The sequence below is a fragment of the Rana temporaria genome, chromosome 13 (assembly GCF_905171775.1).
Source record: "Rana temporaria chromosome 13, aRanTem1.1, whole genome shotgun sequence".
Lineage (NCBI taxonomy): Eukaryota > Metazoa > Chordata > Amphibia > Anura > Ranidae > Rana > Rana temporaria.
The window spans coordinates 68,826,014-68,848,757 of NC_053501.1; the positions used below are offsets into that span (position 1 = coordinate 68,826,014).

A 22,744-nucleotide genomic window follows, 5' to 3' on the forward strand; every position below is an offset into this window, starting at 1 on the left:
AGTGATGAAAAGATGATAGTTTTTCCTATTGGCTAAAAAAAAAACGTCTAAGTACAAAAACGTCGGACAACGCTGTATGCAAACGCGCATATTAGCATGAATACGCGCGAAAAAAAACGCCTAAAAAAACCGCCGGAAAACGACGCTATTGCCTACGCCTAGGTGTGAATGCAGCCTAAAAGGAACACCAAAGGCAGAAATGTTTTTTTTTTTTTTTTTAATAACAAACATGTTATACTTACCTCCACTGTGCAGCTCGTTTTGCACAGAGTGTCCCCTAACCCTGTCTTCTGGGGTCCCTCGGCGGCTGTCTCAGCTCCTCCTCGCAAAAGCTTTCCACCTTCATGCGAGCGAGCTTGCATGGTGGAAAGCTTTTGCGAGCGCGCTCCCGTGATACAGCGGCGGGCAAAGCCGCCGACTCTATCACTCGGCCCCGCCCCTCGGCACGCCGCATCATCCGCTGTGATTGACAGCAGCTCCAGCCAATGGCTGCGCTGCTATCAATCCGTCCAGCCTAGCCAATCAACGGCCAGGCTGGGAACTGAAGAGGATCACAGGGACGCGCACTGGACTTTCGAGGGGTGAGGTAAGTAAAACGGGGGTTCGGGGGGGCCGGTACCATCGAATGTTTTTTCACCTTAATGCATTAAAGTGAAAAAACATTTACCTTTACAACCCCTTTAAGCACAGGAGAAATTGCTCTTTGTAGTATAGCATTTGTTTGTACTTCCCAGATCAATCTCCTGGGTTTAAATAAAACAGAAACAGGAGGCTGGTGTGCATGAAGGCTTAGAGCCGTTTTGCTTTTGACAAAAAGTTGAAATTTGCACATCAGTATCAGTTCTATTTAGTTTGGGTGGACTGTAGTTTGGGGATGGAACTCTTCGGGAAGAGTGAATGGGTCAGATTATGAGGCTACCACTAGATTTAATTGTTTGGGCAATGGGTAGCATCACTTGTGGTCCAGTGCTTGTGGAAAATTATTATTTCCTTTTATCAATTATTTTGACACACAGCTTCATAAATAGAACTATTTGGATTAGAAATGAATTAAAAAAAAGCTGTAAAGGAACTTAATACAATGATGTAATGGGGAGTCAGTCCCAGTGACTGCACAGAGGCCCGTCAGAGGAAGTGCAGGGTGTTCTCAGAAGGGCTTGAATGCTTTTCAGGCTTTTCAGACTTTTTTTTTCTTTTTCCTGTCCTCCAAAGGTTTGTGTTCCTTTATGCACATGAAGCTGAAAAGCAGGGTGTGGAATCTGGGAGGGGAGGTGGACTTGTTTAAACAAGTGTTGGGCAAAAGCAGGAAATCGGCATTACCAATGATTCCCTAGCTGTGGGTACTGCATGTTCATTTCCTGACAGATTCTTATTAGTCAGGAGGCACACTGCTTGACCTTGTAGAATCTCTCTACATTCCTAGGTATACTCCTGCATTACACAGCCCTTTCTGCCATAAAAACAAAAAGCCTTTAAGTCTCAACACCCGATGGCTCTATTCTGGAACTGGAGGCATCTCAAACATTTATATTGGCAAAGAATAGTCAATTCTGGCAAGGTTTTACTGCAGAACTAAAATGAATGGGACACCAAGAAATGGAGAAGAACCTGAATAAGAGAGATGGCTCAAAAGATGAATAATTAGTATATAAAAGATTTTTTAAAGTAAGATTGGTAATCTAAACATATATAGCCAGATTCAGAGAGAGTTACACCGGCGTAACAGTAGATACGCCGTCGTAACTCTGAATCTGCGCCGTCGTAAATTTAAGCGTATGCTCAAATTGAGATACGCTTAAATGTTGCTAAGATACGACCGGCGTAAGTCTCCTACGCCGTCGTATCTTAACTGCATATTTACGCTGGCTGCTAGGGGCGTGTACGCTGATTTACGCCTAGAATATGTAAATCAGCGAGATACGCCTATTCACGAACGTACGCCCGGCCGTCGCAGTAAAGATACTCCGTTTACAGGCCTAAAGATATTCCACCAAAAAGATGGCGCAGCCAATGTTAAGTATGGGCGTCGGACCCGCGTCAAATTTTACATTTTTTGCGTCGTTTGCATAAGTCGTCCGTGAATGGGGCTGGGCGTAATTTACATTCACGTCGAAACCAATAGGTCTTTGCGGTGTAATTTGGAGCATGCGCACTGTAAAAAAACGTCAATCACGTCGGGTCACGATTCATTAGCATAAAACACACCCACCTCTTCACAATTTGAATTAGGCGCGCTTAGGCCGGCACATTTACGCTACGCCGCCGTAACTTAGGACGCAAGTGCTTTGTGAATACAGCACTTGCCTCTCTAACTTACGGCGGCGGAGCGTATATGCGATACGCTACGCCTGCCTAACGTTAGGCTCATCTACCCGAATCCAACTAATACTGTTTATCTTTTTGCACCTTCCTTTGTGCACTCGTGTGCAGTCATGTTGGAACAGGAAGGGCCCATCCCCAAACTGTTACCACAAAGTTAGAATAATGAAATTGTCCAAAATGTCTTGGTATGCTTACGCTTTAAGTGTTCCCTTCAGTAGAACTAAGGGACCAAGACTGAAAAACAACCCCACACCATAACCCCCCTCCACCGAATGATTTGGACCAGTGCACAAAGCAAGGTCCATAAAGACATGGATGAGCGAGTTTGGGGTGGAGGAACTTGACTGGCCTGCACAGAGTCCTGACCTCAACCCTATAGAACCCCTTTGGTATGAATTAGAACGGAGACTGCGAGCCCAGCCTTCTCGTCCAACATCGGTGCCTCGCCTCACAAATGCGCTTCTGGAAGAATAGTCAAACCTTCCCATAGACACACTGCTAAACCTTGTGGACAGCCTTCCTAGAAGAATTGAAGCTGTCATAGCTGCAAAGGGTGGGCCAACTCAATATTAAACCCTATGGACTAAGACTAGGATGCCATTTAAAGGTCATGTGTGTGTAAAGGCAGGCGTCACAATACTATTGACAATATATGTTCTATATTTTCAATTGTAAAAAAAATACTACCTACCATAAGCAGATTTACAATTGGTTGCTGTGGGCTGCTGTACACTGCCAAATGGGTGCTTCAGTTTGTGGGATCTCCATTCAGAAGCTTAATTACAAGAATTAATTGTTTCATTGTAAGCAAGAATTCATTTATCCCTTGAGAATTATTGGTGCTAATAGAGCTCACAGGCTTCCTGATCAGGTCTGCCTGTCGGTTATACAGATAGACTTGATCGGAAACTCAATACAGGTCCGTGGGCAGACAGATGTAAACAGACTTCCTCTTTCGTTCATGGATGGACACAGCATCCCTTGACAGTAGGGTTATGCACCTTCCTTCCAGGAGAGTTTACCCGAAGTTCAATTGCTGCTGTGTCTGTCCATGAACTCAGAGAAATGGATTTTACGGTGAGTACAAAAATCCTATTTTCTCTTCCGTTCATGGACGGACACAGCAGCAATTGAACTTAGGATAAACTCTCCTGGAAAGAAGGTGCATAACCCTACTGTCAAAGGATGCTGTGTCCGTCCATGAACTCAGAAAATGGATTTTACGGTGAGTACAAAAATCCTATTTTTTCATCTGTCCATTTACTGTACATCCACCTTACTCAAAATCCATCAATTTCCAGGAAAAAAAAGACTGCGTCCTTGTAAAATAAAATCGTCCCTGAACGGGACAGATCGGAAGTAGCTTGATGTTTACATCCGGCAGCCCATAGATCCAACACCGGTCTGCCACAGTCTGTTGTCAAAATGCAGACAAACCAAACTGGCACAGATGTCACAAAAGTGAAATGTGTTGCATTGTGCTCTGATTCAGAAGCTAATGTGCTCATGGATCCCCCGGTGAACTGAGTGAAGCAAAACATATGAAAAGACCCAAAATGGCCAAACCACTATACAAGAAATGCATTGATTGTTCACAGGCTACTCCCACATGACACTGCACAGAAGTAGAGGCAATGACCCGCTAAATCATTTGCTAGAAAGAGAAAAGGTTTCAAAATTGACCCTGATTTGTCCAGCACTGCTGGGTCAATACCCACGGACACCTAATTGACTGGTATTTTGAACACTCCATTTTTTACTTTATTTATTTTTTACAAATGCCTCTTTTTTTGTTCATGATCTTTAGGACTATTAAATAGGTCAATTATTTCTGCCCGTTGGTTTGAAACTACAAGATCATAAAACTGGTTTTGAATCACAGAGCATGAACAAAAGGCCTGGGAGCATGCAGAGGCCAGGGATTGGCAAACCAGCCAAGTGATTTATCTGGCATCTCTCTAGTTGTGTCATAAAACATTCAGTTCAATGCCTATAGATCTGTCACCAACAAGGCATAGAGGAAGTTCACTTTGGTAAATCCAGCACTCTTTCTGATTTGTCGCTCTGCTTTTCACGAAAGTTACACCCAGTAGATCAAAAGGGTGTTTGCGTTTTCAAAATGTGCTTTAAACCGTTTTTTAGGAAATTTTCTGATGAGGATTTAGAAATTGGGGTATATAAAAAAACGAAGGACTTGGTGCCTGTTCACACAGGGGCAACACGACTTCCAGAGCGACTTTGCGAGACGACTTCAGCGCGACTTGGAGTGACTTACAATGCGACTTCAAGTTGCCTCCAGGACAGGCGACTTTGCCAGTGGCCAATCAAACAATAATCAGCTCTGTAGGAGGGAGGGGTTTGCCTGAGAAAACTATTTTCTCTTCCTGTAAAGTTGCTTCAGTTAAGACAGAGATCCGACTTTGGAGGCGAGTTCCATTGAAATCAATGGGTACAAGTTGCCTTGAAGTAGTACAGGAACCTTTTCTGAAGTCAGAGCGACTTCAGTAGTGTGCATTAAGACGGCTCTCATTCACTTTAATGGAATTTCTCATGTCGCGCGCAGACCCCAAGTTGCTGTAGTGTGAACCGGCACTTAAAGGGGTTGTAAAGGGGAAAAAATGTTTTCCCTAAATAGCTTCCTTTACCTTAGTGCAGTCCTCCTTCACTTACCTCATCCTTCCATTTTGCTTTTAAATGTCCTTATTTCTTCTGAGAAATCCTCACTTCCTGTTCTTCTGTCTGTAACTCACCACCGTAATGCAAGGCTTTCTCCCTGGTGTGGAGAAAGCCTCTTGAGGGGGCGAGCAGGCAAGTCAGGACACACTCCACTTTGCAGATAGAAAAAGGAGCTGTGTGTTAGTGGGCATCCTGACACTCCTGCTCACCCCCTCCCCCCTCAAGAGGCTTTCTCCACACCAGGTAGAAAGCCTTGCATTACGGTGGTGAGTTACAGACAGAAGAACAGGAAGTGAGGATGTCTCAGAAGAAAGAAGGACATTTAAAAGCAAAATGGAAGGATGAGGTAAATGACGGAGAACTGCACTACGGTAAAGGAAGCTATTTAGGGGGAAAAAAAATCCTTTACAACCCCTTTAATCATGTATTAACTTTTTGACACGGGAAGACCTGTTCACAATCAAATGTGACATAAACATACAGTAGGTGTTTGTGATATTGTGCTTTTAGCACGACAGCGTCGCGCTGATACTCGGCGACATGGTGCCGAGATCTCGCACTCACTGGAATAGTGACAGCACATCCCAGCAAGCGCGTCATAGAAGCGACGGGAGATCCGACTTGGATTCCCGCCAATTCTACACGTGTGCGGCGTTTGCTATGAATCCCGAGGGGGAAGTCCCCGCCGGATTTTAAATAAAAATCCGGCATGGGTCCCCCCCTCAGGAGCATACCGGGCCCTTAGGTCTGTTATGGGTTGTAAGGAGAGCCCCCCCTACGCCGAAAAAAACGGCGTAGGGGGTCCCCCTACGATCCATACCAGACCCGTATCCAAAGCACGCTACCCGGCCAGCCAGGAAGGGAGTGGGGACGAGCGAGCGCCCCCCCCCCCTCCTGAGCCGTACCAGGCTGCATGCCCTCAACATGGGGGGGTTGGGTGCTCTGGGGCAGGGGGGCGCACTGCGGCCCCCCCCACCTCAGAGCACCCTGTCCCCATGTTGATGAGGACAGGGCCCCTTCCCGACAACCCTGGCCGTTGGTTGTCGGGGTATGCGGGCGGGAGGCTTATCGGAATCTGGGAGCCCCCTTTAATAAGGGGGCCCCCAGATACCGGCCCCCCACCCTAAGTGAATGAGTATGGGGTACATCGTACCCCTACCCATTCACCTGCAAGAAAAGTGGTAAAAACACAAATAAACCACACAGTGTATTAAAATATTTTATTAGTCTGCTCCGGAGGCCGCCCCCTGTCTTCTTTATTAGCTCTTTTACCAGGGGGGGCTTCTTCTTTGACGTCTTCGGGTGGGTGGGGGCCGCCGTCTGGTTCTCTTCCACCGCCGGGGGGGGTGGCTTTTAAAAAAGCCCCCACCCCCCCGGCGGGTTTCCTCCGGCGTCTTCGGCGGGGCTCTTCTTCTTCCGCTATCCCGATGGGTCTTCTCCGCTATCCGGGGGGTCTCGCCGCTCTCCGCTGTTGACTCGTCGCACCCCGGTTCTTCGTCTCGCAGTCCGGTCCCTTCTTCCGTGCTGTACGTCTTCTTCCGTGCTGTGAGTTCTTCTTCCGCGCTGTGACGTCATGTTCTTCACTTCTCTTCTTCTCCCGATGTTGACTCGCCGGTCCTCCTCGCTGAAATGACGGATGCGCGCCTTGCATCGGACCTATATAGGCCTCACAGTCCCATCATGCTCTGTACCTACCCATGTGATACCTACCCACGTGGTAGGTATCACACGAAGACGCCGGAGGAAACCCGCCGGGGGGGTGGGGGCTTTTTTAAAAGCCACCCCCCCCGGCGGTGGAAGAGAACCAGACGGCGGCCCCCACCCACCCGAAGACGTCAAAGAAGAAGCCCCCCCTGGTAAAAGAGCTAATAAAGAAGACAGGGGGCGGCCTCCGGAGCAGACTAATAAAATATTTTAATACACTGTGTGGTTTATTTGTGTTTTTACCACTTTTCTTGCAGGTGAATGGGTAGGGGTACGATGTACCCCATACTCATTCACTTAGGGTGGGGGGCCGGTATCTGGGGGCCCCCTTATTAAAGGGGGCTCCCAGATTCCGATAAGCCTCCCGCCCGCATACCCCGACAACCAACGGCCAGGATTGTCGGGAAGGGGCCCTGTCCTCATCAACATGGGGACAGGGTGCTCTGAGGTGGGGGGGGCCGCAGTGCGCCCCCCTGCCCCAGAGCACCCAGCTCGCTCGTCCCCACTCCCTTCCTGGCTGGCCGGGTAGCGTGCTTTGGATACGGGTCTGGTATGGATTGTAGGGGGACCCCCTACGCCGTTTTTTTCGGCGTAGGGGGGCTCTCCTTACAACCCATAACAGACCTAAGGGCCCGGTATGCTCCTGAGGGGGGGACCCATGCCGGATTTTTATTTAAAATCCGGCGGGGACTTCCCCCTCAGGATTCATAGCAAACGCCGCACACGTGTAGAATTGGCGGGAATCCAAGTCGGATCTCCCGTCGCTTCTATGACGGCTCTGTCTCCATCGCGGCAAGCCAGCTCGGCGCTGGCTCCCGCGATGGGGCTCGTAGGTGCTCAATCTCGCCGAGAAAGAGAGCGAGATTGACACAAAATCGGGTTCACCTACTGTAGCAAAAAATTATTGTTGAAGTGGAAAGCAAGCCAAAGCCTGTTACCCATATTTTGGGTAGCATGGTTTACCCGTGTCTGTCCCTATTCACAGAATATTTCCCCAGTTCCTGGGAATATTTCTCTAGTTCCACAATGTCATAGAAGTCTGAAAATGAGGTACAAGCTGTCGCTGAAATAGGAGGAGAGGGCAAATCTCAAAAGTGCGCCGGTTTCAGTGACAATTGCAAAATATGGCAATTTCTCTCACTTTGGAAAGATGTTCGTTGCACTTCTTGTAACGTCACAGAGACAGGATTTGTGATGAAGCCTTCCCAGTGGGCACACAGTAGTACAGACCTGAAAAGAAGGGGGTATGGTGTGTGAGATCGCTTGTTTTTTTTTCTTTAATCAAAGACTGCTAAACCAGTATATGGAGCCATACTTCATGTTTGGAGCTTTTCTGCAGAATCTGTCTATTTCTACAAGTCCAGTCTTTAAGATCTGCTAAGCTCTGATGAAGGACTAGCATCTGAGCCTGTTGGCTTTTTATGGTACCAAACTTCCAATAAAATTAGAAGTGGACATGATTTGTCTGTCTCTTTACTCCTTGCATACAAATTAATACTAACCCTTCCTCTCCCTATCAAAACTTAAAAAAGAATATGTTCAGCCAGAGTCTTACTTTAATCATCTATATCAGGAATATGCAATTAGCGGACCTCCAGCTGTTGCAGAACTACAAGTCCCATGAGGCATAGCAAGACTGACAGCCACAAGCATGACACCCAGAGGCATGATGGGACTTGTAGTTTTGCAACAGCTGGAGGTCCGCTAATTGCATATCCCTGATCTATATCATGCCAACAACCTAAAGTTAAGTATCTAAGGCATTTTGGTTATAAACTCTATTTAGCACATTAGAATTGTATATATTATTTGCATTCATATTTGTTTTAAGAGGGCATTGTGAACAACTACATCACTGTGATGGCTTTATCTCATTTCAGCTCTGTGGCTACCCTGACCGAATGCATGAGGAACAAAGTCTTGTCAAAATTCTTCCGAGAGAAGCAGGAGTTACTGAAGCAGCCCCTTCCACTAGGAGCTTATCTCCTAAAACCAGTCCAGAGGATACTGAAGTACCATCTCCTGCTACAGGTAACACAGTGTTCAGCCTGGTTTTCCTGCCCTGGTAGCGTTGGGCGTTAAATGTTAAATTATTGCTTGTATCTGAATTAGTCGATTGAAAAAATGTATTGGTGAGCTCTCACTCCTGTTCTGTCATTGTTAGGTTTTGCCCTACAGCTGTACATTTTTGTCTTTGAAGCATTGTATGTATTGTATTACCTACTCTACTTCTCTTGTTACCTGTTACTTTGGCCCGGATTTACAGACACTGGCGCATATTAATGCCGCTGTAGCGTATCTCCTTTACTCTACGCCGACGCAGCGCAGAGAGGCAAGCACTGAATTCACAAAGCACTTCCTCCCAAATCTGCGCTGGGTTTCTCAGGCGTAAGTCGGCGTTAGTGGAAGTAGGCGTGACCCCATGCAAATGATGGGCCGAGCGCCAGACAGATACGAATCTCCAACTGCGCATGCGCCGTCCCGTGGGCACATCTCCGTGCGCATGCTCACAATCACGTCGGAACAACTGCCTAAGATACGTTGGATCACTGCCTACGGCGTGAACGTAACCTACGCCTAGTCATATTCACGTCCTACGTAAAATACGTTGGCTTGTGTTCCCTGTTGCAGCCCTTTGCATGGATGCTGCTGAGTTACACCTCCTTTATAGGGCATAACTTTACGTTGGACGTATGACTTTAGGCGCACTGCGTCGGACGCGCGTACGTTCGTAAATCGGCGTATCTCCCTAATTTGCATATGTGAATAGAAAATCAATGGGAGCGCAAAATACGTCCAGCGTAAATATGCGCCCACTCTACTCCGGCGTAGGCAAGTTACGTCGGTCGGATGAAGCCGATTTTCAGGCGTATGTTATTTTCTGAGTCCGGCGCATAGATACGATGGCGCATATTTGCACTTACGCGGCGTATCTCGAGATACGTCGGCGCAAGTGCTTTGTGAATCCGGGCCTATGTAGCCATAAGTAACTGCTTTCTTTGCACTCTCCGGTTCTAGTATAGCAGGGATATGCAATTAGCGGACCTCCAGCTGTTGCAGAACTACAAGTCCCACAAGGCATAGCAAGACTGACAAGAACAAGCATGATAGCCAGAGGCATGATGGGACCTGTCGTTTTGCAACAGCTGGAGGTCCGCTAATTGCATATCTCTGCAGTATAGCAATACTAGAACTGTAAATTGCAAAATCTGGTGCAGCTCTTCATAGAAACCTATCGGCTTCCAGGTTTTTTATTTTGGTAATTTTTAATTGAACAAGCTGAAGTTGGAAGCCAATTCTCTACCATGCACAGCTGCACCAGATTTTGCGCTCTCCAGTTTTAGTAAATCAACTCCTAAGGCCCCTTTCACATGGGCTTTCCAATCAGGTCCTCAGTCAGTTTTTCAGGCGGACCTGATTGGAACCGCCATTCACTCCTATGGAGCGGAGGATGTCAGCGGTGACATATCCGCTCACACCCGCTGCTATCTGATCCTGTCCGTGAAATCCAGACAGATGGTGACCCTATTTTCCATCCGACTATTGCATAGGATGAAAATGGACAAGAGGTGCGTTTTCATCTGATCTCCCCATAGAGAAGAGTGGGGCTCTGGCAGGTCCATCTCAGCACAGTGAGCGGAGACGGACCTGTCATCTGCCTGCTCAGCGGGGATCAGCAGAGCAATCCCCCTCTGAGCAAAGCGGAGTCCTCCGGGTGTGAAACAACCCTAAAGGTGTTGATAGTGCTACAAAAAACAATAAATGGCCTTCTGAGAGATTTTTGTAGCAGTTACTTATGACTGGGGAGGGTCTGGTTAAAGTCGCAGTCAGTGCAAAAGCGGTGTTTACTTCCTTCTCCTGCAATAGCAATGTCAATAAAATTCATGTGGCCAGTTAGCCATAAACACAGTATCAGTATAATTTCTTAGAAGCACAGTAACCTTGTGCAATACCAGTAAATGGGCTTGCCAGTCATGCTTATAATCATGTTTTCTAAGATCATGCGGTTATGTGTGGAGTGCATTGTATAGAAGGAGATGTACAAAGAATACACATATGGTACATGTACAGTTGATTTCATGGTCTGTACTTTTGTAGCTAAATTAGAGATTATTCGTCTTTCAGGAAATTGCCAAGCATTTTGATGTGAATAAAGAAGGGTATGAAGTGGTGGAGGAGGCCATCGAGACCATGACTGGTGTGGCCTGGTACATTAACGATATGAAGAGAAAGCATGAACATGCTGTGCGCCAGCAGGTGAGTCACAAGGGCGATTTATCTCATGTTTGTGCAGCAGTATCTGACCTGTATAAATCATACAGTAATAGATCAAGATAAGTGAAAGTTCTATAGAACCCTCCCTTGTTATGCATAAATTAACTGTGTCATTACAGCACTTCATAATGTCTTTATTTCTTCTAATTGCCCTAGTTAGGCTACTCTCACACTAGGCTGCATAGTAAAACTTTACCATGCAGGCTACTGCAATCCAAGCTCCGGCAGGGAGCAGTGGAATGTGCGCTTAAGTGCATTTCACTGCTGAGTCTAATCTTGACTCCTCATTCATACCACTGCATAGCAGTGTGGTGCATTTTGTTTACTGTGTGGTGATATGCGGTGCAATCCGACATGCGACATTCTCCTACACTGCATTACATCACACCAGCGTTGTGGTGTAAACAAGGTGTATTTCTCTTCTGTTCATGGACGGACACAGCAGCAATTGACCTTAGGGTATTATATCTATTTCCCTCCAGGAGAGACTAGGCAGAAAAACAGCACTTCAAGTGTCTAGTTGCGACCTGCGATTTTCCTCTGCAGAACACCATAGGTCATCGCAAATGGTGTGAACTGTGACATTTTAACAGGTCTTTTGCTCAAGGGTAACAGTGGGAGGGGGGGGGGTGTCGGCTCCCCAGTGTAGAAACATCCCCACGGGAAAGGATATGATACCCTAACAATGTGCTCCATATGGACCTGAAGAGGGCAAACTCCTGCTGCATCTTAAAGCGAAGTTCCACCCAAAAGTGGAACTTCCGCTTAATCTACTTCTTGCCCCTTTACATGCCACATTTGGCATGTCATTTTTTTGGGGGGGAGTGGGGGCTTCAGGAGGAGTGGGACTTCCTGTCCCACTTCCTCCTTCCGCCGAGGGGCTGCAAAGGCAAATAGTCTAAGCGCCTTTTGGCAGCCCCTCCTGTAGGCGATCGCCTGGGACACGTGACAGGTCCCAGGCGATCGCCTGTCCAATCAGATGGCGCAGCACCGCTCGCGCAGTGGGTGCCCGGCCGTGAAGCCGAAAGCTGTCACGGCCGGGTGCCCACAGTTAGGATGGAGACGCCGGCGGAGAGGGGGGGAGAGGAGCGGAGCTCCGTGCGGTGCGGCGCTGGACAGTGGAGCAGGTAAGTGTATGTTTATTAAAAGCCAGCAGTTACACTTTTTGTAGCTGCTGACTTTTAATAAACATAAAAAATGAGTGGAACACCCCTTTAAGAGGTCAGCTTTCATATTTTGCTGTTGTAGAACTACACGGTATGATATGTTGGGGAGGAAGCGTCACCGTTCACAGGTCTTGCTTTTTTTTTTTTTTTTATATATAGTGCTTGACAGACATGGGCCACGTGGAATAGTAATGATTTTTTTTCTTGGAGGGGTCGCGGGGTGTTTTTCCCAGAAGCGTCACTACTGTGCTGACCAGTTTGGATGAAAATGTTTGAGAAGAGTTATTCTTTAAACTACAGAACCTTGAAAGCAGAGGTGTAATGCTGGCTGCCGGGGTTATAATTATTTAGCAGTTAGATAGTGATTGGAAGTTATGGTCATTTGTTAAATTTGCAACTTGAAAGCAATTGTGTGAGCACTTCACATTTGCTACCATTTGTGCAGAACAGGCTATTTTTCATTGGACCCACCTGCACTGCGTACAGGTATGCTTTTAGTCATTGAATGTCCTAATCAAATGCAAGTGAATATGTGAATGGAGAAAGCAGAACCACAGCTGAGCAATAACTCCGAATCCAGGACAATCTACTAATAGGGGAACGGAACTTCCTAAAGAGACCATTCTATAACCAGAATCTTTTTGCTTTTTGTTCTCAGGAAATCCAGTCTCTGCTGCTGAACTGGAAAGGCATGGATCTTACCACGTATGGCGAGCTGGTTCTAGAGGGCACATTCCGCGTTCAGCGCGCCCGAAGTGAGAGGACGTTTTTCCTGTTTTACAAGGCCCTGCTGATCACAAAAAAGCGCGGAGACCACTTTGTTTATAAAACTCACATCCCGGTATGGACTTGCTTGTGGTTGTTATAAAAAGGAGTTATGTAAATGTACATGATGCTGAGGAATGACCAGTTTCTGTGTCCACACAATAGCAATAAATGTGTATATTGAGAAATGAACTATAAAGCGGACCTGTGTTTAATGCAAACACAAATCTACATTCAGTCTTGCTGAGGCGTTTAAGCAAAGAGCAATATAGGGTTGACATGTTTGCATTGCCTGAAGAAAATAATATTCCAGGATGCCTTAGGCCGCAGGTGTCAAACACAAGGCCAGCGGGCCGAATCCAGCCCTCCAGGCCATTTCATGTGGCCTTCGTACCTCTCCTTCAGCAGCAGGAGAGCTCCAATCGCCCTCTGGTCCTCCTCCAGACCCCTACTTTCTACTTTCAAGCAATGCATCCAGCTTCTTCCCAGCAGCAACATAAGGGGGGTGCACTGTGATGTAAGGGAGAGTGGGGGGCTCAACTTCTGATGGTGGGGTGGCTCTTGTCATTTAATGTAAGGGGAGGGGGTGCGCTGGACATCTAATCTTACAGATACAACCGGCCCTTTTGAGGACAATCATAATAATGATGCGGCCCACAATGAAATTGCGTTTGACACGCCTGCCTTAGGCATTGGTAGCGTATGAGGACTTTGGTACTTGGTCGCTTAACATGTGCTGAAGGGGAGGATGAACCAGTGTGAACGTTGATCACATGACTAGGTGCCAAGGCCTTCACAGGTGTGGGCAGCACTCACTCTTGCAGCAGAATTTTCTATAGGAAAGGTACACATGACAATGTCTAGGTGATTCTGGCTGCAGGCATTTCATTGGTAGATGGGAGCAGGAAGCTGAGCCTAGCTTGCTATAGGGAAGTGAAGAAACATCAGAGGCTAGAGGTGATCCTGAACTATACTACTGCTGTAGAGGTATATGCTGAATGCTTTTGCTGACCACAACCTCCTGAAGGTTTGTTTCTTGCTTGATTTATCCACGTTTTATTGAAGCAAAGCTAAGATACTGTTTACAGCCTAGTTTAACCCTTGCCTACTAGGCACTTTCACCCCCTTCCTGTCCAGGCCAATTTCCAGCTTTCACAGCTGTCATACTTTTAATGACAATTGGGCGGTTATACAACATTGTACCCAAAATTTGTATAATATTTTTGAGACAGATAGAGCTTTCTTTTGGTTGTATTTTATCACCACCGGGTCTTTTTTTTTTTGTTAAACAAAGGAAAAACTAATTTGAAAAGTTTTTCTTTCGTTTCTGTTATAAATAAGTAATTATTCTTCTTCACTGATGTGTGCTAATGAGGCTACACGGATGGGCACTGATGAGGAGGCCCCGATGAGGCTGCAGTGATACATGGCACTGATGGGCACTGACAGGCAGCTCTGATGGGCACTTGTCCATCCCCATGAGTAAGCTCCAGTGGGCGGGGGGAAACTTGTTGTGGGCGTGGCCTTGTGAGGTCCAGTCTGAGACTGCCTATTGTCTACACACAGCAGGTCTTGTTCTGATTAAGGATGAGCTCTGGCTTGTTCACATAGTACACGTGCAGAGCCCGCCAGGGAGTGTGCACGGCGCTGCGCTAATAACAGCCAGGGAGACATTTCACGATCCCTGCAGCTGAGCATCGGGACAATGTCTCCCTGGCTGTGAATAGCGCAGCGCCGTGCTCACTTCCTGGCGGGATCTGCACGTGTTCTATGCGAACACGCCGAAGCTCATCCTTGGCTCTGATGTGAAGCTCCCGGGATCTTCTGCTTGTATCTGTCATTGTTTGGAGCATGGGCAGGCTCCTTCCCAGATAGCACTCACAGCAGCAGGCACAGGACACTTCCTAGCAGCCTGAGCTGCTTAAATATATTCCATGAGTTTGCAACTTTTCTTCTTCTCTTCTTGTGGTGATGAGGCTGCACCAACAGGCGGATCCGATGGGCACTGGCTGGCAGCGCCGATGGGGCTGCCCTGATTATCAGTGTAGATGTTCATGGTGGGGATTGCCACTTACTGGCTCTACTGCATGTGAGGAGAGGAATGCCGATAACTGGCAAATCCTGTTTACACTGTGATCAGATGTGATTGGGCACAGCTGATCACATAGTAAAGGGCTGCTTTGAAAATAAAAATAAAAATTGCATTTCCTTTGTAAGGGTACGGTAAGTAGTAAAATGGAAGGATGCCGCTAAAATGGAATTCTGTGACGGGGGCCAACAATAGAGGTTGATTTACTAAAACCGGAGAGTGCATAATCTGGTGCAGCTGTGCATGGTAGCCAATCCGCTTCTGACTTCAGCTTGTTCAATTAAGCTTTGACAAAAAATCCTGGAAACTGATTGGTTTCTATGCAGAGCTGCACCAGATTTCGCACTCTCCAGTTTTAGTACTTCAATCCCTATGTTGGCTACAGTCACAGAATTCCATTTTAGCGGCATCCTTCTTTACCGTACCATCCTTTACTTACCGTACCCTTGCAAAGGAAATGCAACATTTTAATAAATCAACCCCATAGTATCCCAAGCTCCTAGCTGTTAGGTAAGCAATCTTATACATGTTGAGTAGCACTGACCTCGGTGGTCAAATTCTTTTATTGTGAAGCCAAAGATATAAAACGGCTCAGTCATTGCCAAGAAACCATCATGAACTCCACTGTACTCTGTGTGTTTGTATTGGCCTTACTCACAGGATAGAAGTAGAAGATAAAACCACTATATTAAAATTAGAACAAGGATTTATCGGCCCAATTATTTCAGATCTTTATCTTTGGAATTTATCTGAGATGGTAAAAGCTCAAACACCTAAGCCTCTTACACACAATTGGATTTTCCGACAGGAATTGTGTGATGACAAATGTTTGATGGCAGGCTTTAACATTTTCTGTGGACAATGGAATGATCTATTGTCGGATTTTCCGATCGCGTGTACACAAGTCCTTTGGACAAAAGTAAAAACAGGCATCCTCGGAATCAATGCTCACCAAACACAACATTAGCAGAAGGTGCCCAAAGTACGTCACTTTGTTGGGCGACAATTCTTTGGCGTTTTTATGCAAGACCAATTCCTGGTCAACGTCCTTCAGACAAAAGTCTGACACTTTTGGGTGGATTCAAGTAGCCCGCCGCATCTTTGCGGCGGCGTATCGTATTTACACTACGCTGCCGTAAGTTAGCTAGGCAAGTACTGTATTCACTTGCCTGCTAATTTACGGCGGCGTAGCGTGAATAGGCCGGCGTAAGCGCGCCAAATTCAAATGAGGATGTGGGGGGCGTGTTTTATGTAGATTAACTGTGACCCGACGTGATTGACGGTTTTTACGAACGACGCATGCGCCGTCCGTGTACATTGCGGCAAAGTACCCCGCAAGGACGTATTGGTTTCGACGTGGACGTAAATTTCGTCCAGCCCTATTCACGGACGACTTACGCAAACAACGTAAAATTTTCAAATTTCGACGCGGGAACGACGGCCATACTTAACATTACTAGTCCAGCTATTTGATGGAATAACTTTACGTCTGAAAATGCCTTACGTAAACAGCATATCTTTACTGCGACGGGCGCGCGTACGTTCTAGAATAGGCGTATCTAGTGATTTACATATTCTACGCCGAGCACAATGGAAGCGCCACCTAGCGGCCAGCCTAAATATTGCACCCTAAGATACGACGGCGCAAGCCGTCGTATCTTAGATAGGTTTAAGTGTATCTCAGTTTGAGAATACACTTAAACTTAGGTCGGCGCAGATTCCGAGTTAGGTCGGCGTATCTACTGATACGCCGGCCTAACTCTATCTGAATCCAGCTATTTGTCTGTGGAAAATCCGATCGTGTGTACGAGGCTTTAGACAGATGTGCATGTCTTGTGAGCCTGTTGAACACTACTGTGTTCAGTGGTAGTATAACTGAGGAGGACCATTTCCACTGTTACCTATAGTCCAGGCCTGATGGAATGACCTGGATCCATTAACCCCTCCTGGGTGTGACATCCCCAGACTGGCTGAGCCAGTACTTCTAGCCAAACCTATTGGAAAGGATGCTGCTACACCCTGATGTGTTCCAGTATGGTATCTTTTTATTTAATGATCAACTTTGCTCTGGTTACATTAATTCAGAGGAAATTTCATCTAAGGTTGTTTTATGATTGCAGTTATAGGTATTCACTGCTATTTATTATGTACATAATGTGTATTTAATTAGTAGCTTCTAACTTACATTCAGGGCCCATTCACAATCGCTGCATTAAACACACACCACATTAAAGCAACGGGCCACACAAAAAAGGGAACATCCGCGGTCCGGATTCCCCCCCCCCTCCGGTGTCACATTTGGCACCTTTCAGGGGGGAGGGGGGAGCCGATACCTGTCTAAAAGGGGTATTTGCACCCACTTCCGGGCATAGATATCCGCATTATCTGCGGGAATCTATGTCAAGTCCGGACCAGTGGCATTGCACAGTGTGAGTCGCGCATGCACAGTAGAGAACCAGGAAGTGATTCCCTTACCCTTACCGAAGATGGCCGCGGCAGCATCCAAGAGCCGAGGCAGAGATCGGCTTCGGGTGCAGTAGACATTGCGGGAGCTCTGGACAGGTAAGTGTCCTTATTCAGCAGCTGCATAAGGACACATAAGTCAGCAGCTGCAGTATTTGTAGCTGCTGACTTAAAAAAAAAAAAAAAATTAGGCAGACCTCCACTTTAAGATGAGCATTGACGTGCATTGTTTTAGGGAAGCCCATTCATTTGATTAGGCTCACTAATGGGAACAAAATCATGCCTGCTAGCATTTTCTGCAGCTCGGTGCATCACAACCATGCATTGAAGTACGCTGGGAAGGTGCGTTAGGTGCGCACATTGCGGTAACGTACAGGTTACTGCAGCACTGGGGTGAAATGGGCCCATGTTTTAGATTTAGTTCTGCTTTGCTTAATAATTTTTAATCAATATTTTAAAATGTTGTCTAACATTTGGTCCCACTTTTTGTTTTGCATCTCTTTAGTGTGCAAGTCTGATGTTGATTGAGAGTACAAGGGACTCGCTTTGCTTCACTTTAACACACTATAAGAACAGCAAGCAGCAGCATAATGTGCAGGTAAGTGTGATTCCTCAAACATTCCACATGATCTGACGTGGAAACGTTCCAGCAATAGAAAGCATAGATTATTCCTCTCTATGGAATGAGCTGCAGGGCTGAACAGATTGTGGAATGAGCTGCAGGGCTGAACAGATTGTAAGCTGGTGGCATCTGAGCTACTGATAATGGTGTCTGCATATTCACCTAAATTCTCTTATTTTTCTCTGAACACAATTTCCCCACAAAGTTCCTGCAGAATATGAACTCTCCTGATTCTTTCTTTCCCTATGAGTGTCAACTACGATATCATTTACATTGTTTTCTGTCTATATAAAACAATCTAGCCATTTGTGATACCTAACACTTTGCAGAATTTTGAAAGACGTTTGGTTGTCGGATCTGGTGTAGAAAGTGGATTTCTCTTTTCGTCCATGGACGGACACCGCCTTCACAAATCTTTTTTTTAATCTTCAGAGGAAGAAGGCGGCAGCAGACAGAAATGGCACTTAGTGCTCTGGACTGAGACAAGAACACACTAAAGAGGGGTCTGCTTTGTTCAGATTTCATGTCTGAGGTTTACAACCACTTTAAGTGATTCAGTTTCCTCCAAGTCTCTGATGAACACTGTGCTTCATCATTTAACTGGTTAAAATACCAAATACATTTCCTCCCTAATCCAGTCCAGTTTTCTGTCTTCAAGCCCTGATGGGAGGGGGGGGGGGGGTTCTTGCTCCTTGAAATGCGTTGGCTCTTTTATGAAGTCTCTTCCCTGATCTTACATTGGAATAAATCTGTATCTGGACTATTAACGTGGTTTGGAGCTTAAATCTACGTTCTATTTAACTACTTGGCGCCAACAGTATGCAAATGTATGTGTGTGGGGGGGGGCGGGGTCTTGACGCCAAGATGCCACATATTTGTGTTCAAGAACGCCCTCAGCACAGTCACCGACAACTAACGGATCCGATCGTGTGACCGCTGTGTTAGCCAATCACGAAGGTCACATGATCACAAACCCTGCCCCTCCTCCCGGGGCATCTTAAACCCCTTTAAAGGACCGGGAGGCTCCGGCACCAAAGGGGTTTGGCTATATTACAAACTTGGGAAATTCGGGAAAGCCTTAAGGGTGTCTGGTGTGTAGAAAGCTGCCGGTCCAACACTATTTGATGGTGATGGTCATAGGATAAGCCGACAGTGATGAACTGCCCCAAATTTGGTATATGGGTGGCCTCTGTTGGCCCTCCGTTCCTCCCACCCAACATCCTGCAAGTGAAAAATGGGAGGAAACTATGGCAAAATTTTCAGCCAAACCGCAGCTGACCGGGTTGGCGGTAGGACGTCGGAATACAATGGAAGCACAAATCTTGACATATGGGTTATGTTCCTGTTCATAGGAGAGGACTAGTCTCTTTGTGAAGGCTGTGTCCGTCCATGGACGAAAAGAGAAAAGGATTTTACGCCAAGGAAAAAAAATCCTATTTTTTTGTATCTAGTGACTTGATAACCTCATTCATGAAAAATATCAGCTGCACATTCTCCTAATTATGAAATGTCAAAGCATGAGCTATTACACTGCCATAAATATAAGCTGCTGGGATTTTCCCCGTATGTGAAATGCCACTGCAAGAGTTTTTACTCTAAGGCCTCGTACACACGGCCGAGGAACTCGACGTGCCAAACACATCGAGTTCCTCGTCGAGTTCTTTGTTGGACTTGTCCAGAAACTCGACAGGCTTGCTTTGCGTACACACGTAACAGACAACAATTTCCTCGTTCTCCAGCGCAATGACGCTCACCACGTATGACGCGACTATAAAGGGGAGGTTTGAAATCTTGGGCGCCACCCTTGGGGCTCCTTTTGCTGATTCCGTGTTTACGCGTGTTAGTAAAAGTTTGGTGCGTGACGAATGTGCTATTTCCATTCCAAACGCTACTTTTACCGAGGGTGTTCTCCAGTCTCCAACTTTTTCACGGGTTTCTTAGCATACACATGACCGAGTTTCTCGTTGAGAAAACAGCCCGACGAGGAACTCGTCGATCCAAATCCGACTCCCATCGAGAAAATAGAGAACCTGCTCTCTTTTTGGCTCGACGAGTTCCTCGACGAAAAGTGTACACACGACCGAGTTTCTCGGCAGAATCCGGCTCTGACCGAGTTTCTCGCCGAATTCTGCCGAGAAACTCTGTCGTGTGTACGAGGCCTGAACCATGTAAATGTTCGAAGTCAGCTGGATGTTTGGGGCCTGCTGGGATTTTATTCTACCAGCTAGAAAATAATTTTCGAAAGCACATCCTCTGTACCGATAAGATGAAGAGCTGGCTGCACAGACGTATCGCGCAAAGTAACGTGCGTTTAGCCATTTGCACTGATTGTTCAGGTACGGAAGTTTGTACTTGTATGAATTGAACTTAATTCTGTTTTTTTTTTTTACACAGGCCAAAACAGTGGAGGAGAAACGTATCTGGACTCATCACATCAAGAAACTTATCTTGGAGAATCACCATGCCATCATTCCACAGAAAGTAAGATCATTTACCATTCTGACACCAATGCTCCGTGTGGATGGAGAACATTGAAAGTAGAAATGTAGCTGTTCAGGTTTGGACATTCCTTCAAAGTGGAGCAAGATTCTGACTAAATAAATGTGTTTTTTTTTTTTAGGCCAAGGAAGCAATTCTAGAGATGGACGCATGTAAGTGTACAGTGATAACTTTTAATTAATATTTTTATTTAATATGCAGTTTTTTTGTCTGTCTTACTTAAGCCTCGTACACACGGTACGATTGTTTGGCCAACTGAGCATCTGATTTTTGCCAAAAGGGCGTGTGCCAGGATCTTGTCTTGCATACTAACGTTACACAATTGTTGTGCCACAAACACGTGCGTAGTTACGTACTACAAGGAATTTCAGCTCTAGAGCGCCACCCTTTGGGCCCTTTGGGCCCTTTCTGCTAATTTCGTGTTTTGGTGAGCGTTGATTTTGAGCATGCGTGTTCGTACTTTTGACCTTTGTGTCACGGATTTTTGTACTGACAATATGAAAATCTGACATCAAACCGCTGTCCGGCGAAAATTTTCTAGCCTGTCATCCAACATTTGTTGGCCGAAAGTTGGACAACAATTATTAAAGAGGAAGTAAAGCCAAAAAAATAAATAAAAAAAATACACCCTGCAAGACAAAGGCATATGAGCTAGTATGCGAAGCACACTAGGTCATTATGAAGTACTTACCTGAGATCGAAGCCCCCGCAGCCGACCTCGTTCATCTCCTCTGTCGCCGCCATGTCTCCCGGAGTGACTACCGGGTATCGCGGCTCCGGCGCTGTGATTGGCTGGAGCCGTGATGACGTCGCTCCCGCGGGTGCATGATTGCCATAAGAAGCGGCACGCTCAGTGCGCCTACACGCTGTTATCTACTGCACATGCGCTGTAGACATCGGAGCATGTCTTTTGCAAATATCTCCTAAACCGTTTAGTTTTAGGAGATATTTCTTGTACCTACAGGTAAGCTTTAACCACTCGACAACCGAGGACATCAATGGACATCCTCGACTTTGTGCGGCGATATCTGAATGATGCCTGCAGCTACAGGCATCATTCAGATATCACTGTCTTCAGCCGCCGATTCTCTGCGCGATGAGATCGATCAAAGCGGCAGTTCCTCCACTTGATCGTTCTTATAGGCAGCGGGAGGGGACGTCCCCCCCCCCCCTCCGCCGCCATCCGATGTTTCTCCGGGCTCTCCCGTGCCATCGGGTCACCAGTCATCTCTATGACCATCGGAGGTCCGGGCGCGACGTTATGACGTCACACCCGGTACCCGGAAGTAAACAAAGGCGCAATCGCGGCTGTCGGCATGAGATCTGTGAATTTTTTTAACGATCTCATGCTTGTAAGCCTGGAGGAGAGATGTGGGGTCTTATTAACCCCATATTGCTCCATAAAGAGGACCTGTCACAGTGATTCCTATTACAAGGGATGTTTACATTCCTTGTAATAGGAATAAAAGTGATCAAAAAAAAATAATATCTAAAAATAAAAAAATGAAGTAAAATAAAAACATTTTTTTTTTTTTAACGCCCCTGTCCGCGGTAGCTCGCGCTCAGAAGCGAACACGCATGCAAGTCTCACCCACATATGTAAACGCCATTCAAACCCCAAATGTGAGGTATCGTGGCGTGCGTTAGAGCGTGAGCAACAATTCTAGCACTAGACCTCCTCTGTAACTCGAAAATAGTAACCTGTAAAAAATTTAAAGCGTTGTCTATGGAGATTTTTAAGTACCGAAGTTTGGCGTCATTCCATGAGTGTGCACAATTTTAAAGCGTAACATGTTGGGTATCTATTTACTCGGCGTAACATCATCTTTCACATTATACAAAAAAATTGGGCTGACTTTACTGTTATTTTTTAATTCATGAAACCGTTTTTTTTCTCCAAAAAAGGCATTTGAAAAATTATTGCGCAAATACCGTGCGAAAAAAAAAGTTGCAATGACTGCCATTTTATTCCCTAGGGTGTCTGCTAAAAAATATATATAATGTTTCTGATTAATTTTTACATGGAGAAAAGTGCCAAAATAGGCCCGGTGGTCAAGTGGTTAATCTAGGCTTACCTGTAGGTAAAAGTGGTCTGTAAGGGTTTACAACCATTTTAAACGAGCGTACTAATGGTAAGATTTTAGCACAACAGTATGTCAACAG

The 22,744-nt window shown here is 46.1% G+C and overlaps 1 protein-coding gene across 6 annotated transcripts in view; it reads left to right on the top strand.

Moving 5' to 3' along the window:
* The window catches only part of PLEKHG3 (pleckstrin homology and RhoGEF domain containing G3), a 240,292-nt gene that overhangs the window by 186,216 nt on the left and 31,332 nt on the right, over nt 1-22,744 (top strand). For all 6 annotated transcript variants that reach the window (XM_040333345.1, XM_040333346.1, XM_040333349.1 and 3 more), the window contains 6 exons: nt 8,583-8,733; nt 10,828-10,959; nt 12,802-12,984; nt 17,966-18,058; nt 20,477-20,563; nt 20,703-20,733. In XM_040333345.1, coding sequence (XP_040189279.1) covers nt 8,583-8,733; nt 10,828-10,959; nt 12,802-12,984; nt 17,966-18,058; nt 20,477-20,563; nt 20,703-20,733 — 677 coding nt within the window. The remainder of the gene's footprint in view (nt 1-8,582; nt 8,734-10,827; nt 10,960-12,801; nt 12,985-17,965; nt 18,059-20,476; nt 20,564-20,702; nt 20,734-22,744) is intronic.